This window comes from Oreochromis aureus, linkage group 14 (genome assembly GCF_013358895.1).
Source record: "Oreochromis aureus strain Israel breed Guangdong linkage group 14, ZZ_aureus, whole genome shotgun sequence".
NCBI lineage: Eukaryota > Metazoa > Chordata > Actinopteri > Cichliformes > Cichlidae > Oreochromis > Oreochromis aureus.
The window spans coordinates 13961195-13977629 of record NC_052955.1 but is presented as its reverse complement, the minus strand read 5'-3'; the positions used below and the strand labels follow the sequence as shown (position 1 = coordinate 13977629).

The 16435-nt window shown below is 39.9% G+C and overlaps 1 protein-coding gene across 3 annotated transcripts in view; it reads right to left on the bottom strand.

Moving 5' to 3' along the window:
• cadm1b (cell adhesion molecule 1b) overlaps positions 1-16435 on the bottom strand; it is a 165372-nt gene that overhangs the window by 37655 nt on the left and 111282 nt on the right. For 2 of the 3 annotated variants that reach the window (XM_031760184.2, XM_039622821.1), the window contains exons 2-4: positions 15221-15241; positions 7962-8108; positions 1963-2115 (exon numbers count right to left, since the gene is read on the bottom strand). In XM_031760184.2, the coding sequence (XP_031616044.2) occupies positions 1963-2115; positions 7962-8108; positions 15221-15241 (321 nt within the window). The remainder of the gene's footprint in view (positions 1-1962; positions 2116-7961; positions 8109-15220; positions 15242-16435) is intronic. The other variant, XM_039622820.1, reaches the window with a different exon arrangement.

The window sequence follows — 16435 nt, the reverse complement described above, 5'->3', positions numbered from 1 at the left end:
AGTCCACTGTGGAGTGTACAGAGGCAAAACTACAAGTATTGTGTCTTCACTATGAGGAATAATAATTACAGATTCAATATAAGGACTCACCCCCTGAGCCACGGTCGCCCCCATCAGTATGAGGAATAATAATTATAGATTCAATATAAGGACTCACATATCTCAGCGAATTTTTGGAAGGAGATGGACACAAGAGATTATACAAAGAAGTGGAATAACTCGAGCGACATATATACCAAACAAGCAAAAAAAGACACTACTGCAAATAAAGAGGATCCAAGAAGGAAAAAAGAGCCAGGATTTTGTTTGTTTCTGTTGTGGCTAGCACTGCATAGGTGCACCACAAGGCAATTAACACCATGCACAAGCATGAATGCTAGCAACGGCATCGTAGTAGGCACTTAAAAGACTCACCACAGTAGTTTAAAGTAGCTGTTAGTGTGGGAGGTTGAAAATGATGTTGCCTCACCAGCTATGACAGATATCTAGTCTTTTCGCAGATTTTTGGGGAAGCAATAACAGAAATACTCAATTTTCTCTTAAAAAATAAAAAGAAACTTGTGTGAATGTGGCAAGGATAAACTACACGCTAACATTAAGCAGTATTCTGTTATTGTCTAAGGAGATCCAATCTTTTCCATGTTCTCATTTTAAATGAAAGCATGCACAATCCAAGCAAAGCTTTAATTTATAATGTTAACCTTATGGAGAGTAGAAAACAACTGAAAACAAACTCTTTTTTGTGTGTTCTGCTGTGAGGCTGTGACATATCATCATTTCATGCTGATATAGTGAACTGGTTCATATTTTTAAATCAAACAATTATCATTTATTTAAAGTTTTGTTATACCATCTGGAAAATGGAAGCCTGATACTAGTTTAGTTGTATATTTGATATCTTTGGCGATTTCTACCAACTCACATGAGAAATATTGTTTTATTTAGATGCTACTAGAATAGACAAGCTGTTGCAGACTAAAATATATTTTAATTTGTAACAGCTTGTCCACATTTCAGATGCTTTTGCAGTTGTTCATATCATACCTGTCTAATTGAGCAGACGTGTGCTTATTTTAATCACTGCAGGTGCCTACACAAGAGGTCATATGACTCACATTTTTATTTTATTCATCCCAAGAGGGGCTTAAGTAGCTGATATGAGTTGCGTGATAATCTGCACAAAGTGTCATGACAATCCATCAAACAAGCGGCGGACCAACAAACCACATTACCTCAAATACTGTTGTTCTTTTTTATTAGGTGAATAAAAGGAGTTTGTGATGCATTCATTAACACATACCTTCAGCTAGCATGAGTCACGAATCTATCTCTTTGCATTTCTTTTAAGCTAATGTTAAACAAGCACATGTGATTAGAACCTATGGGTGTAAAAAGAGGATGGGGAACAGTTCTCCCTCATCCCTTGTATTACTCATCACAGCAAACTTGCTGAACTCCAGTTACTTGAAAGAAAAAAGTCAGCAGGGTGCTTATTTCAAGGACTCTTCAATGCAACCCTTAGTTCAGAAATACTGCAGCTAGGTTTCAATTGTACAACTAGAGTAATTACTTTAAAGTGCTTTTAATTCCTTTCAATCCCCCAGGATGTCTGCATGTATAATAAAGCTTAACTAGAGTAATTTCACTCCAAAGCATCAAAGTGTGGCACAGCTGACTCTCAATAGGGAATCATTTGGAGCAGCCAAGTCAACATTCACCGGGATTCACATAGTCAACACAGCTGCCAAAACCAACGCGGTCTGAGCCATCAGTTTCAGCATCTGCTCCTTTTCGTTATGCTGTTGAGCACTGCGAGAGCCTAATTGGCTGACATTTTGTTTCAGTTGCTAAAGATAACAGGATCAAAGATTACTATTATTTCATATTCACCGTCTATAATGGAGCAAAATACAACAAAAGAGTGTGTGCGCGTGAGGTTCACACATGTGTCCTCACACCTACCCAGGACAGTGATGTCTGCGTAGGCTTCCTGAGGAGGATCTGTGTAGAGCTGGCACACATAGCGTCCCTCATCGGAGAGTGACACATTGGACAGAGACACCCGCAGTTCGTTGTCAGAGAAATTCACCAGCTGGAACCGGCTGTCCTTGAGAGCTGTGGGGATACATGTGAGACAGAGACAGTGAGGATACGGAGTACAGGGACACAAACACGGGACATGGGGTGAGAAAGAAGGGGGACGGGTGGGGGAAATGGTGGAGAGTGGTGAGAACGAGAGAGAGGACGGAGAAAGACAAAGGAGACAGTATAGGAGAAAATGAGACTGAGGAGAGAATGTGGTGGGCAGAGTGCTGCTCTTTTGTGGGCTTTCTCCTTAATTGAGTAAAAGAAAAGTGAGTTTCAAAATGATTCATACAAGTTGATTTATAAAGTAGCTTTACAGTCCAAAGAGCACTCGCAAAGAAAGGAAAGTGTGAAGAGTGCTCATGAAGACTCCTAACAAGCTAGGAACTCTTAAAATGGGCTGCGGCTGGTCATGGATGGATGCATCAAACTCACATATTCCAGAAAAAGCAGAGGCATTCAAACATACATAATGAATTAAATCACTGTGTGCAAGAAGAGAGGCTCGGATGCCTCAAACTCTAAATCAAAAGTAGACAAGAATATGTATACTAATGCCTGTATAGACTGGCTGAAATTTCTTTTAATGTCATCAAACTAGGTTAGCCATCTCTGAGTTTTACCCACTGCTTTTCATTTAGGTCAGCCCTCATCCCAGAGCACTCTTTTACATAAACAGCTTTGGTTGATTTGATTGGGAGCCCTTTTGATGTTTTGACCTGCCTTCTTTATCAAGCCCTCTCTGCATCTGTCGAGCTAACGAACTCAATTCAGCCCCCTTAAAGCGCAGGGAGTTTATTATTCCCATCAGGCTTTACACTTAGCATCATGATCATTACCCAAGGTCTCGGGGCAGTGTCAACATGAAACCTCATTCCCTGATATAATTTGAGAGCTCTTTGGAAGTCTCTCCTCAAAGGGAAACAATGACACTGATGCACTTTGAGAATCCAAGCACCTGCTAGGGAGGGAAACCCTTCACTTGTGAGATGCTGATGGCAGTTTACACAAAGCTGTTTCATAACTGGCTCGCTGCTTACATAAGAGCGTGGATGATGCACAGTGTCTGCTGTTTATTAGAATGTGCATATTTTCACCAAAATATGTCTAATGATTACATTCATTAGCCTATTAAATATCAGGAAATATGATGGCTTTATGAAAAAAAATGTTATCCAGTCTAAGATCATGCTTATTAATATAAAAGTAGAACATATTCCAACTCAAAGAGCTTAAAAGAAAGATAATTAGTTAATTGTCTTACAATTTTGGCAAAAAATAGCAACAAACAGTCCATCGTTCATCACATAAACTCACAAGTAAATCAATAATCACAGCAGCCAGTGAGACTGCTCTCATCAGGAAGTCAGAAAGTCAAATTCAAGGATTGGACATCCTTGCTCTGGCGCTTTGAAATGGTGATGAGCTAATCAAAACTGAGAACTGTAATCACATTTGTTGTGCACACCAGTACTAGGTCCACCAACCAGCAGCCGGAACTGTTTAATGAATCAAAAAAATTGGTAAGAATACATATATATGATCTGTGCATTTGTTGTACTTTTCTTGGAAAACCTTTCATAATCAAAGTGCAATTTATAAACAGTTTTGGGAGCACATTACTTGTATCAATCTGTAAGACATATTTAGTTAGAATGGGCCTTAAGTTGTGGTCCTTGAACACTTAGAAAGAAAGTGACATCTGGACTTTCTCTAAATGCTCCAATGATCCAATGATTCACAGTATCCTACTTATGAAGTCCTTCATGAATACACATTTATTTCCTGTCAAATTTAGAACACTTGTGGTATATTTTATATCAGTAATTTAGTATTTGTGCCTGTACATTACAAGTAGGGCTGAAGCGGAAAAGGGGGATGTCTCATATTTCTGTGCTCCAATCACAATTTAGGAACATTTAAATCAAAACGCTCGCTTATGGTGCCAGGTCCCCACCGCATACTTATGAAGTAGATTGGCTGAGCTTTTGCATATTAAAGTCAAATATATTTCAATCAGCCACAATTCTTCATGTCGTAAAGAAGTACTGCTATAACCGGCGTACTTGTTACGACAAAGCAGTAATATGGCATTTGCACTGAGTTTCTAGGTATCCGAATCTTGTAAATCCAGTGCTTAGTCTATTGCAGCTTGGGTTTAGATCTCTGCCAACTCCTAAGCTTTTTACTGATGCGAGAAGATTGATGAAAGTGAAACAAGGTGGCAAAGTTGTTGCTAGACCGCTAAACAATTAGCTGAAACTTGTTGTAAAGCTCAATAAAGTCTAGGAAAGACGCAGCTTTGGCTGGTAATTCTCTGCACACTCCTAACTATGAAAGAACACTTTCACACTGTCACATTGGGTTGATGCTCTCACTTTATTAGTATTAAAAAAATAATCCTTATAACAGCCTTATAACTGTAACAGCAACCCGGTTTCCAGAGGCCGTTCGGCAGTATCATTTTAAACCTTTGTAGCACAAAGTCAGACAATTCCTGAGAAGATGCAGTGAATAAATAATGGTGTTCAATTGCATCACCATCCAAAGAGGTCCACCTTCACTGATAAAGGCTCATTTTTCCCATTTCAGATGACAAGTCTGCCAAATTGCATGTCATTTCGCATGTATCTGGCACAATAAATGGCTCACCCTAACAAGACTCGCTCCGCTTCTACCTGTGACATAATTCATCTTTATTTGCTGCAGCAGAAATTTGTTTATATGGCTTTCACTGGTACTGTAAAGCTGTTATCGTTTTGGTATTTGTGTGCGTATCTGTGTTTCTGCGGCTGCCGCTTTGCTTGTAGCTACTGTTCTGGCTCCTGGTGCGTCTCTGTGTCACTGCTGTTTACTTCCTTGTATACAAAGATCTGCCACTGTGTCGGGCGGCCCTGTTGACAGGTAACAATGCCACTGGCCGAGGGGGGTCCCAGCAGAACCAGCAGTCCTTTAGGAACAGAGCCTAGAATAGCGCTGCTATGGGGTTCACTAAACCCCATTACCAGAAGCACAAATATGCAGCGGCGGACCAGTAACACTCCAGCCAAACATATACTCAGATCTAATCGTAGATAAACAAAACTGCTTGTTTTTTGTAATTAAAGACGGCACTGCATCGAGTTAGGCGGAGAAAATGACATGTTTATAGGCCCACGTGGAGCGCCTCGACAAAACACGAGGAGGAAAACGTTGTCTTAACATCATGGAAAGATTTCCTTAGCAGTGCTGATCCAAATTTGATTGTCTCTGTGATGTAACAGTGAATTATTCACTGTTGCTTTTTTATCTGCTCTTTGGTGTCAAAATAAATATTTTTTAGGTGTAGAGCACAACATGATCTTTGCTATTTTACAGTCCATTCTTCTCTGCCATATTGTGAGACAGCTTTAGGCATTTTGTACAAATATGACAAAGATGTGTACTCAAACTCCCCCGATGCTCTTCGCGAGTGAGAAAATGGAACACACGTCTCACTACCTAGACTTGTGAAACAGCTGGGACGCAATATAGACCGAAATGAAGGGTGTTCCTCGTTCACCTTGAATCTTGGCTCAGATCCCAGATATAAACAAGTTTAAAAAAAAGCAGAGACAAAAACTCAGTTCGGAGTAGAAGTAGCCCATATGCTCATGCATAATCATAATGTTCAATATCCTAATCTAAGAGATTATCGTAAAATCGAACAGTGACAAGGACACAAAAGTATTCCCATTATGGTAGCATTGTTAATTATCTCGTATCAATCTTGCAGTATTCTCAGCCTAATGACATGTGTAAAAGAGCCAGAAAGTCAAGGACAGATGGAATCATGTTTGCACAGAAAATTTGACAAAAAGCTGGAGCTGATGTTGTAGCGATATCTGATATCTTCACGGTAATGCCAAACACAGGACAATTCCTTTGAACGGGATGTGTTGACAATTGTTGCAGCTCTTTACGTGCAACAGTCGCACAAAATAAGCAAAAAGTCCATACGAGAGTGCAGACGAGACGTTGTGGACACGCTAATGAAGAGAAATATGATGTTCCACTATGCTGCAGGAATAGGCTGTTTATGATTAATCTGTTTATTGTGTTCTTTGACAATTGACTAAAAAATAAAATATCGGTGAGAAATGCACAGGATCATTTCAGGCTGTCACATTTGAGTGACATTAAAGAGAGACAGCTAAACATCTCGGCTCTGCTTAAGTGGAGGTAAATTTTGTAACTTTAAATAGAATTGTTTGTTTTGTTTTTGCAATAGATTATAAATTATTCCATTTGACAGTGAGGAAAAAATGCTTAATAGGTTACAGTTTTTGTTGTTGAAGTTTGAAATTGTGTATTTAACATGTAACTAATACACAAATTGCAGATTAAATGATACCCTGACAGATTCTTGCACCAGAGTCTTCTGGAAGAAGAACCATTATTATAACCTTATTTTGCTTATGATTAATATGATTAGGATAAATTAAATAGTAGCAAATGCATATGTGTTATTATTATTATTATTTTATTAATCCTTTATTTATCCAGGTAAAAATCTCATTTCCAAGAGAGACCTGGCATCACGGCAGCAAAAGCCAAAAACACGTACGCCACATAACAACATAACAATTTAAAACAAATGCAATTTTCCACACAAACATGTGAAAAACAATATACGACATCAGGTCATTAAGAGCGACATTAAAAACAGTCGCACTAACTAAAAGAGGTATTCTCTCGTTCTTTTCAAATTTGACTTAAACTCCCCCAAGGTAACCATTTCTGACAATTTCAGCTCCTTCTGCAGATTATTCCAGGAAACGGGGGCAGCGTATCCTGGACTGTTATCACAGGGTCATATTATCATCATGACCCCGTGTTTTTGAGTCGAAAGAGTTTTGAGTTGAGTTCCAGTTTTTCAAATTGATTTGTTCTATGTTTAATTATTGTTTGCTTTGGTTTTGATATCTAGTAGTATTGTTTGTTTTTTTCTGGCTAATTGTGGTTTTGGTCTCCCCATTTGTTTTATACTATGTTTTACTCTGTGCTGTTCTTATCTAGTTCAGCTGTCTCTTGTTCCCCTGTTGTTTCCACTTTCTTTGGTCACCCCTCAGTGCATCTGTCTGTATAAATGAACTCAGTCTTTTTCCGTTGTGTTATATCGTTTACTCCTAACTCCGAGTCCCTGTTTGTCTTTAATTCCTAGTTATCTCCTAGTGTTTCTGGATTTATCTCATACCTGTTTTGGATTTCTGTTTATTTTTCCCTTTGGGCTTTTTTATGGATTTTAGTTTTTGGAATTTCTGTCAGTCACTTTTTGTTTTAAACTCTGCCTCTCTGTGTCCTTGCATTTGGGTCCTCACATCAACACACTCCAGCTTTCAGCAGCTATGATTTAAAATGACCAAAATAAAAGTAATAGTAGTAGTAGAAGTAATCTATTTTGTTTGTTTACTAGATGGCAACCCCGAAAAGCCCAGATACTGTGCATAACTATCAAAATCCTGAAAGTATTTATACCAGCGAGAGTATGCCAAGAGTGACCAGGCTTATCTTACCAGTGCTGAACTACTGTATAAAAGACATAAACTTAAAAAAAAAAAAAAAAGATTCTCTAAAACTCAGTACAAATATTCTTGGTATCTGGTACTCAGGATTAAAAGAAATTGGATTTCTTCTATTTCCATCAATTGTTTGCACTCATGGTCTTTGTGCAAACAAGGACCACAAGTTTGCATTTCAAGGCTTCATGCTTACAAACACAATACAGGCACTAACTGACAAATGCTTTTCTTCAAAAAAGGAAGAATGATGACGACTCACAGCAGAAAGACATCTTGTGTGTGTGTGTGTGTGTGTGCGTGCAAGATACACTGCGTGCAAGATACACTGGCACTTACGTCTAACATCTTTGAAGTAAATGGTCTGTCTGTTGGGGTTGAGCAGCTGGATGACGGAGTCATCGTTGTTCCTCACTCTGCAGCTGATGGTGGCCGTTTCCCCCTCAATCACCGTCACGTTGTCAGTTGCCAGATTCTGACCTTCGACTTCACAACGCAGGCGGAAAATACAGAAGCAAAAAATACATTTGAAATGTGGAACAAGCATCTCTGTCTGGATATTTAAAGTATCTTAAATATTTATGCTTCTAACAACAGGGACTGCATGTCAACACACGCACAGTGCAAAGATACGTGAATAGGCCGTGTAGATTGTCTGTTTGCAGCCATGTCTAATCCTTTTAATATAAGAGCCATGTGCAGTGTTTGTCACTATTGATCTCCCCCAGCTCAGAGTGGGCCCTGTGAGTCAGTGCCAGATGGGCTGTAAGCTCTGCTGCCCACGAAGGTAGGGAGTGAGGAGAGGGTAGGAAGAAAAAGAGACAAAGAACGAGTGTAAGAAAGTGGCAAGTAGTAGATATGGGCGGGGTGGAGGAGGTGAAGAAGAGAGGGGGAGTTAAACAGAGCACGAGAGAACAGAGAGAGGAGAGATGAGCCGAGTTGGATGCTGTATATGGTTAAGCTTTATCAGAGCCCTCCATCTGAGGTTCCATGTGACCAATGTGTGCTCAGTGTGCTCAGCGGTTCTGTTCTGTATCTCTAGGAATAAAAGTGCTGTAAGCATCTGAGTCACTCTCTGTACACTGGCATTGTTGCCACTGACAGACTCTGGACCTTGTCATCGTAACTTACACCTCACACCAAACCCCCCCCACACAAAAAGCCTTGCTTTGTTTCCCTTGTCTTTGGAGAGAAAGAGGAAGAGAATCAAAAGTCACCTTGTGCTATATTTATCTGGCAGGAGCCAAAAAAGCGTAAGAAGAATGGAGAATACGTTTTAATGCCTCAGATTCACACCAGCGGAGGAACAACACTCTAAGCCACAGCCCCAAGAAAACATCAAAAGCACATTTGCATGCCCGAGTTGTCAGACACCTCTATTGCATTCTGACATTTACAAAGTGGAGGGGGGAAAAAAAACGCCTGCATTTTCAGATAGTGATAATGGGAATAGACAGGCAAACTAACATGATTCAAAATGAACTCTGTGAATGCGGCAAGCAATAAGAAATTAACCTCCTGTGGAGAAAAGCTCCTCAGACCTGTCTGATGCAATGAACTACCCATTTCATTCCACTCTGCTGCCGGGGCTCAGGTTCAGGACAAAAGGAAGGTAATAGGTAAAAACAGCCACAGATTATGTCCAACAAGTACACAATACAGTCAATTAAAGGTTTATCGTAAATAGGTAATATTTACTACATGCTAATGTGGGTGAGGATAATTTAATGTAATACTGCTGAACAGGCATGGACTAAGAGTACGTCCAAGAATAACTGCTCAGACAACAATGAATGAATGTGTAAATGAGAGAGTACATGAGTAAATGCAAAAAAGGTTTGAAGCCCCATCTTTTTCAGCACATTACCTCCGACTGATGGATTGTAATGCATATAAAAATGGAAATGAAATCTATGTTTTAACGTAGCATGTACATTAGACCTTTAGTTTCCCCTGTGTAAAAACAACCCACAGCAAATAATGAGTGGATAGTGCACATGCAGATCAGAAAAGTGTGGATCCCACCTACATTGTGACAAGTCAGTGCCAAATTGTGCACACTGACACAGGCTGAATCCATAGAGGAATCACCACAATCTACCAAGTACCCGAAAAAACTGTGTAACGCTTTACTGTGAATTAATCAATAAACACTACATATCGTGACAACCCTGCTTCCTAAAATATAAGTTCTAACAGCTACACTATATTCCCCTTTACAATTGAACACAAACTTATTTTCTCTTCAACAAAATACCTGACAAGCGAGTTCACGGGGAGGTGTAACGGTTCTGAAACGTAGGCCAAATTTACAATGCAAAAATCCTTGGCTTGCTATAGCAGACTGGATACCAGTGTGACAATACCTTCCACACTCCTGCCCAACCCCCTGCCACAAATGTTGAACTTTTATTACATTTCTAATACAAGCAATGATAGATGATTGAATGATAAAGACCTTGTAAAAGTTAACCTAAGGAGAAAAATTATGTGACAGCCAGAAAGACAGGAATGGATTTATCATTGTAGCTAACTGCAAGGGCATTACTGGTATGCTAGCCAGGCTTTATGGTTAAACACAGAATTAAACAGCCTTTTTTTGTGACAGCGTAACAGCACGAGTTTAAAAACAGGCTGAAAAATAGCACGATCTGATCCTCATCCTCACATATGAACCAAAACCATGTTGAAGAGTTGTAACCAGGGGATTGTGGGTCAGAAGAAATCAGTTAATGGCTGTCAAAAGAGTTCATTTCTCATGTGCTGCAGCCTGGCGTTGCTTCCAGCAACATCATGGACATACTTGAACCTTTAACACATCCCTTTTTCATCCTCATTCTTGTGATGTGTTAATGGTGCAGATGTAAAGTGGCAATCGCGAAACTTCAAGGATCTGGCTAACTACTGAGGAGGATTATTGTTTTTATGTGGTATGTAATTTCAAACGTGCCTTTTCAAACAGCTCAATAAACATACAAACTATTTTGTGCAGTTTGACAAAATGTGTCTGTGAGTTAAATGTAAAGTCGTGAGGAAACATGTTAATATGTGACACAGAGAGATGTAAGAAAGGGAGGAAAGGAGTAGACGGGAGACTATTTTCAAAGGTGAGCACAGCTTAGCAAGTGAAATGTTACACATTGGCAATGCTAAGTTTGCATATAATGTCCTGATTCATTGCAGATTTTTTAAAATCATATACTGGATCTAAACAAGGTGTGCTGCTGAATTATGTTTTAGTAAAATATCTTGTAAAACAAACTGAAGTATAGTGTGTCTGTGTTATTCAAACATTGCATTAAAAACTAGGCAGTTTAGCGCAGGCTAACCTGGTTAGCTTGCAGTATTGTGATAAAGTCTTCAGTAATGGACTGGTTACATATAGGGTAGCAATTACTTTGCATTTAAGGCAATAATGTGTATTAGATTCACTCACCAAATTCTACCTTTCATAATAGCTGTATAGCATCTAGGGATTGGAAATCTAGCCATAAGGTTTAAGTAACACCTACTTATAAGTTGCTGAATTCAGTTGAATAAAGAGAAGTGAATATTGGTGTTACAACACAGGTCAGCTGGTCACAGTCTATACAAAAGTTGTGACTATTTGAGTTCTTCTTTTCTCCAAGCTGCACTGCTACACCTGTGAAATCCCACTTTAACCCCAGGTTGTAACCTTCAGTCATTTAGGAGACTTTCTACTCATTTTTTCTTTTAAGTTGACTTTTCAGATTAGATTAGGCACAAACACGACTCAAAGAAGAAGCTGGAGCTCATGTCAGCTTCTCCTCAGTTTCTGAGGGTTGGTTCCGAGGCGTTCCAACCATCTAATATGATTTGTTGCCTGAAAAAGGGAGGAAAACAAAAACATAAATGGCAAAGATATGTTGACTTGACTACAAACGTATTTGAATCCAGGAGATGCCTCCCTTGAGAGTGCAGTTTACTTGAATAAGGAAGTAATTTCAAGGAAACAGGGCTCATTGTGAGGTGAAGGAAAAATTCAATATGACGGTAATTCAGGGTTTGTTCTGATGAGCTACATTAGTTTAAAGTCAGTATTCTGGTCTCATGGGTTTCACAGAATGTTATTAGTCCACAAAAAAGACCTATATCAGACTTTAATCACAGCTTTTAAAGTCTCCAGTATCACATAATTTGCTCCTGACCCATTAGCAATATGGTGTATGAGAATGACTGAATCAGTGATAAGAAGAAAGAGGCACTTTCTAGCTACACTAGTTGTTTACCATCTAAAATAATAGAATAAAACAAGATAATGGTGAGCATCACATCAAAAATGACCTCACGTGAAGATTTAAAATGTGGATGTAACATCTAGTATAGTATAAAGAAAACAATACAGTGCAGCTCCTCTGTACACTACATAATAGTGTTTTTAGGCAAAAGCAAAGTGTAGTGTTTTGATGTCTATTTTATTTCATTGCTGTAAAAGTAATATATTTGGCAGTCACAACAGCAACATAGAGCAGCCTCAAAGCAAGGTTATTCAGCTCCCAATCTGTTGGACTGAGAGAAAGGGAACGCAAAAGATAAATTCTCCATAAGGTTTAGCAGCCCCAAGCAAGGTTGGTCCCCCTCCAATATCCTAGCCTAGGCTCATCTCCAATTCAAAACACACATAAATAACGTCGCTGTGATTAGCAATCCCATCAAAGTAAAAACAGGCCACTTTGTGGAACATGGAGGGTTTTCGCAATTGAAGTAAACATTTTCAATTGCCTCGGCATCCTAGTCATGATTGGGTGCAAATGAGGAAAGGCAGTCATTAATTCTGGGTGGTGGGTGGGGATGAAGGGGGGAGTGGGCAGAGGCATGGCACAGATGACTGGCTGATAAATTCACACTCATTCCAGCAGCTGTCTGGGAGAGTAAAGTGCCTGTATCTCTACACATGGCTGCCCTCCTGTTCCTGCATCACAACATACTGAATGAAACAGTCAGAGGGAAATACAGACCTTCAAAAGTCTGTGTGCTCTCCAAGGGGATGTACAATCTGGCATGAAGTGTCTGGCACGGAGTCTCGGCTCATCAGCCGTACTCAAAATGCAAAACGGCACAAACCTGACCAATTTTTACAAAAGTTGACGAAATCAGGAAATATTAGGGGGTCGGCTCTTCCATCAGAAGTTCGGAGACAGGCACCTTTTGAATGGCACTCGCTCTTTCTTTGAACTTTTCTCTCTTGTTTTCACATCAAAAGACATGAAAGGGGCAGCAAAAAGCAGGATAGCCAGCCCCCAATTCCTCTCCCTTGAGTCACCGCTGTCTGCAGCAGTCGTGTCCTTTCAAGGAACAACCAGGACTATAGACAGTCATTAACAATAAAAGTTTCTCCCTCTCCTTCTCTGATGCTGCCTTTTTGCACTTTATCCCTCTCAGTCATTAAATCCTGATCCTCATGATGAAATGCTGTTTTAAGGATGTTCACAAGAAAGAAGGCTTGTGTCTCAGGGTATAATTAGCGCTGTGCCATTTCTCCTAGACCTGCATGGAAAAGCTTCAAAAAAAAAAATTCGTACCCCCTAATTTGACCACCTTTTTTTTTCTAACTAAATATAAGCTCTCTTAGAAGCTAAGGGTGCCCGTTTGTATAATGATGCTGCAACACAACTAGAAAAAAGGATGTCCTGCCTGAAAAAGCATCTTTTATCAACTAAAATATTACAGTGTTGTTTTTCTCACAGAAACGAAAGACTTTCCAGTGGGTTTATAAATCACACTCATCAGCGGTAGCAGCTCTTTAGAGATGAGTTTTAAGCTAATAAAACCGCAAAGATATGAGAAATCCCTTTGAATGATTCTCACTAGGTCTGCACGCTCACTGTTTTCACTGTTTGTTTTTGTATTGGTCCCTGAAAGGTTAAACACCATATACTACACTCACAAGCTACTTCATTAGGTACACCTATTCAACTGCTCTTTAATGACACCACATAACCATCCAATCACATGGAAGCAACTCGATACATTTAGGCAATTCAAGGGACTTTGAATGTGGTATAATCGCTGGTGCCAGACATGCTGGTCTGAGTAGTTTAACCTCCTAGGACCCGGCGTCCACATCACATTTTGGGTTGTCTAGACCACAATACTAAATTTTGCTCTTTCAAATGGCTTTCAAATGAGCCATATTGTTCAAAGGGGCACAATTGTTGTTTCTCATTTTGTTTTTGTACTCAGGCAAAACGCTGCTGTGTTCAGACACCAAATAAAGAGTTTTGCACATCATTACTCGATTGTGGCTTTATAGTGTCCTATCGAACACTATAAAGCCAAATAGCAAAGAGAAATGAAAAATGCACGCCATGAAAGAGTTCGGGTCTTAGGAGGTTAAAAACTGGTGAACTGCTGACCACAACGTCACAGAGATTTCTAGGCTTTACATGTCTATGCAGAGAAGCATCTCTGAATGCACAACACTGAACACTCAGCACTGATCACTGACTGAACATTGAACCTTGAACCAGATGGGCTGCAGCAGCAGAAGACCAGACTCCTATCAGTTTGTATGCATTCACCAAAATTAAAGAACACTGCTTGATCTGATGAGTCTTTGCTTCTACTGTGACATAAAGATGGTAGGGTCAGAAATTGAAATGGGCCCATCATGTCTTGAATCAACAGTTCAGGCTGCTGGTGTTGGTTTAATGATGTCAGGGATATTTTCTGGGTACACTTTGGTCCACTATCAATTGATTATCATTTTAATGTAACAGCCTAACTGATTATTTTTGCTGTCCAGCCAACAAATCTGCAACAACTGTTTAACAGACGATGACGATACTCACCAAAATCTCTGAGAACTGTTCCAGCACCTTGTTGAAACAGTGCTGTTAAAGCAGTTCTGGAGGCAAAAGGTGGGCCAACCCAGGACTACTACTAGTAATAAGTTAACTAGTAATTCAGTTAAGTTCAGGCACTAATAGTATAATATCATGCTTCATTCCATATTAACTCTTTTTGACTGTTTACTTGCAACACTTATCCTCTGATAAAGTAGCAGCTTGGGAAAATAACCTTAGTGGATATTCTGTCGTGACAGGTCTGTTTTTTCATAGCCTCACCCCTCAAACTAGGTAATTATGGCTCTTAGCCTGGGAAGTAGCACTGATTTAGTTTATTACAGGATGGAAATTATGTGAAAATACTGCTGTTTACAGCTCGGGAAGAGAGAAAAACACATTGTTAAATTCATTCCTCACACTTTTACTGCTGAGATTCTACTTTTGGAGAGGCTACAGAATGGGAGGAGATTAGCAAAACTTCCATAGTTAGGAGCAGGAATGTGTCAAAACTACAGACAAATTGAAGAAGAAACCAAGTGGCTTGAAAAGAAATCGAAATCAGCCATTACATGTGGTGAAATGTTGATTTGAGAATTACAAATAAAAACAGCGGATCAGAGCTGTGAGCCGACGGCTATCTCCTCCTTCCTGAAAAGAAACGTTATGAACATAACCAGCCATTCATGTAAATATGCACAGATGAACAAACCGCAATGGACAGCCAATCAACAGACACAGACAGAAGCAAGCACTTCCAAATGAACAGCAGGAAGCAAAAAGAAAGATTACCTGTCAGGGTTTCAGCAGCTCCTGTTGCAGCACAGGTGAAAAAGAGGAGAAAAAAAACAGACAAGTTGTGAGCAGACAGGATGTAAGCAGGGAGCTATATTCCACTGGTAACCAAAAGCGTATTCATAATTTTTAAATAGGCATGTTGAAATTCATTAAATTCAAGCTCCATATGCTATTTGTGTAATTTTCCACCAATTAAGACAAATACAAAAGCCATCATAATGAGTCATTTTTACAATCCAGTCCATTTTTCCACAGGTGTGTGCGATCCCAACGTAATGAGCCATTTTTCTGCCTTCATCTATTTTCCGATGTTACATCAATATAGAGGTACGGAGGGAATATTTGGACTTTGTTTTCTACCCCTCGTGTCCCTGATTGAGATTCCAGCCAGCCCCACTGTGGAGCAGCCACTGCCTGGAGACGCTCCCCTGGGACCCGCCGTGTATCCTGGAGAAGAGAGCACCCATTCGGAACGGTGCCCACCCAAACTGGCATCTCACAGGGCATGGGAGACTGGCGCGTTCCCAAGTCCCTGCAGCATTGCTCAGGGCCTGTACCCTCGGGAGAGCTTCCATCATTCATTGTCTGCTATTCATAAACAACCCTGACACACACACACACGCACACACACATATCTCTTGCCCTTTGCTGCACATCTACATTTTTATATTTCGCACCATCTTTTATTATATTGACATTTCACACAGACTTTGGCGCTTCTTTACTCTGGCTGTGAGCAATGGGAGCTTCAGTGCCAAGCGTGCTGTACAGTATGGTGAAGTGACTGCCTGTCTAACTTGTCATTGCTGGCTTAATAAGGGTGTAAGGTATGACACATGTCCTTGTTATGGCTCCTTTGTGCATTTTCGACGTGTCAGCAACTCCCTCGGGACACAAAAATGTGAGTGACAAATCACACATGATGGGAAACAAATTTTGAACGTTGTCCAGGAGCCCGCAACGATATCTCACCAACTTAAAGCTTTGCTTCTTCTAAAACACAGCGTGTCAGCCAAAACTTCCTTATTATGTGATAATTCACCAGAATGAGGCTTCTGGGCAGTTCATGTAAAAAAAAAATGAACTCACGAATAATACGTTGATAGACTTGAGCTTGAATGAGCATGCTGCATGTATCCCAGTCCAACCAGCCCTCAGGACAGTCCATAATGAGGCTTTTGAGCTGCTTTAATTGCCAGGTAATTATAA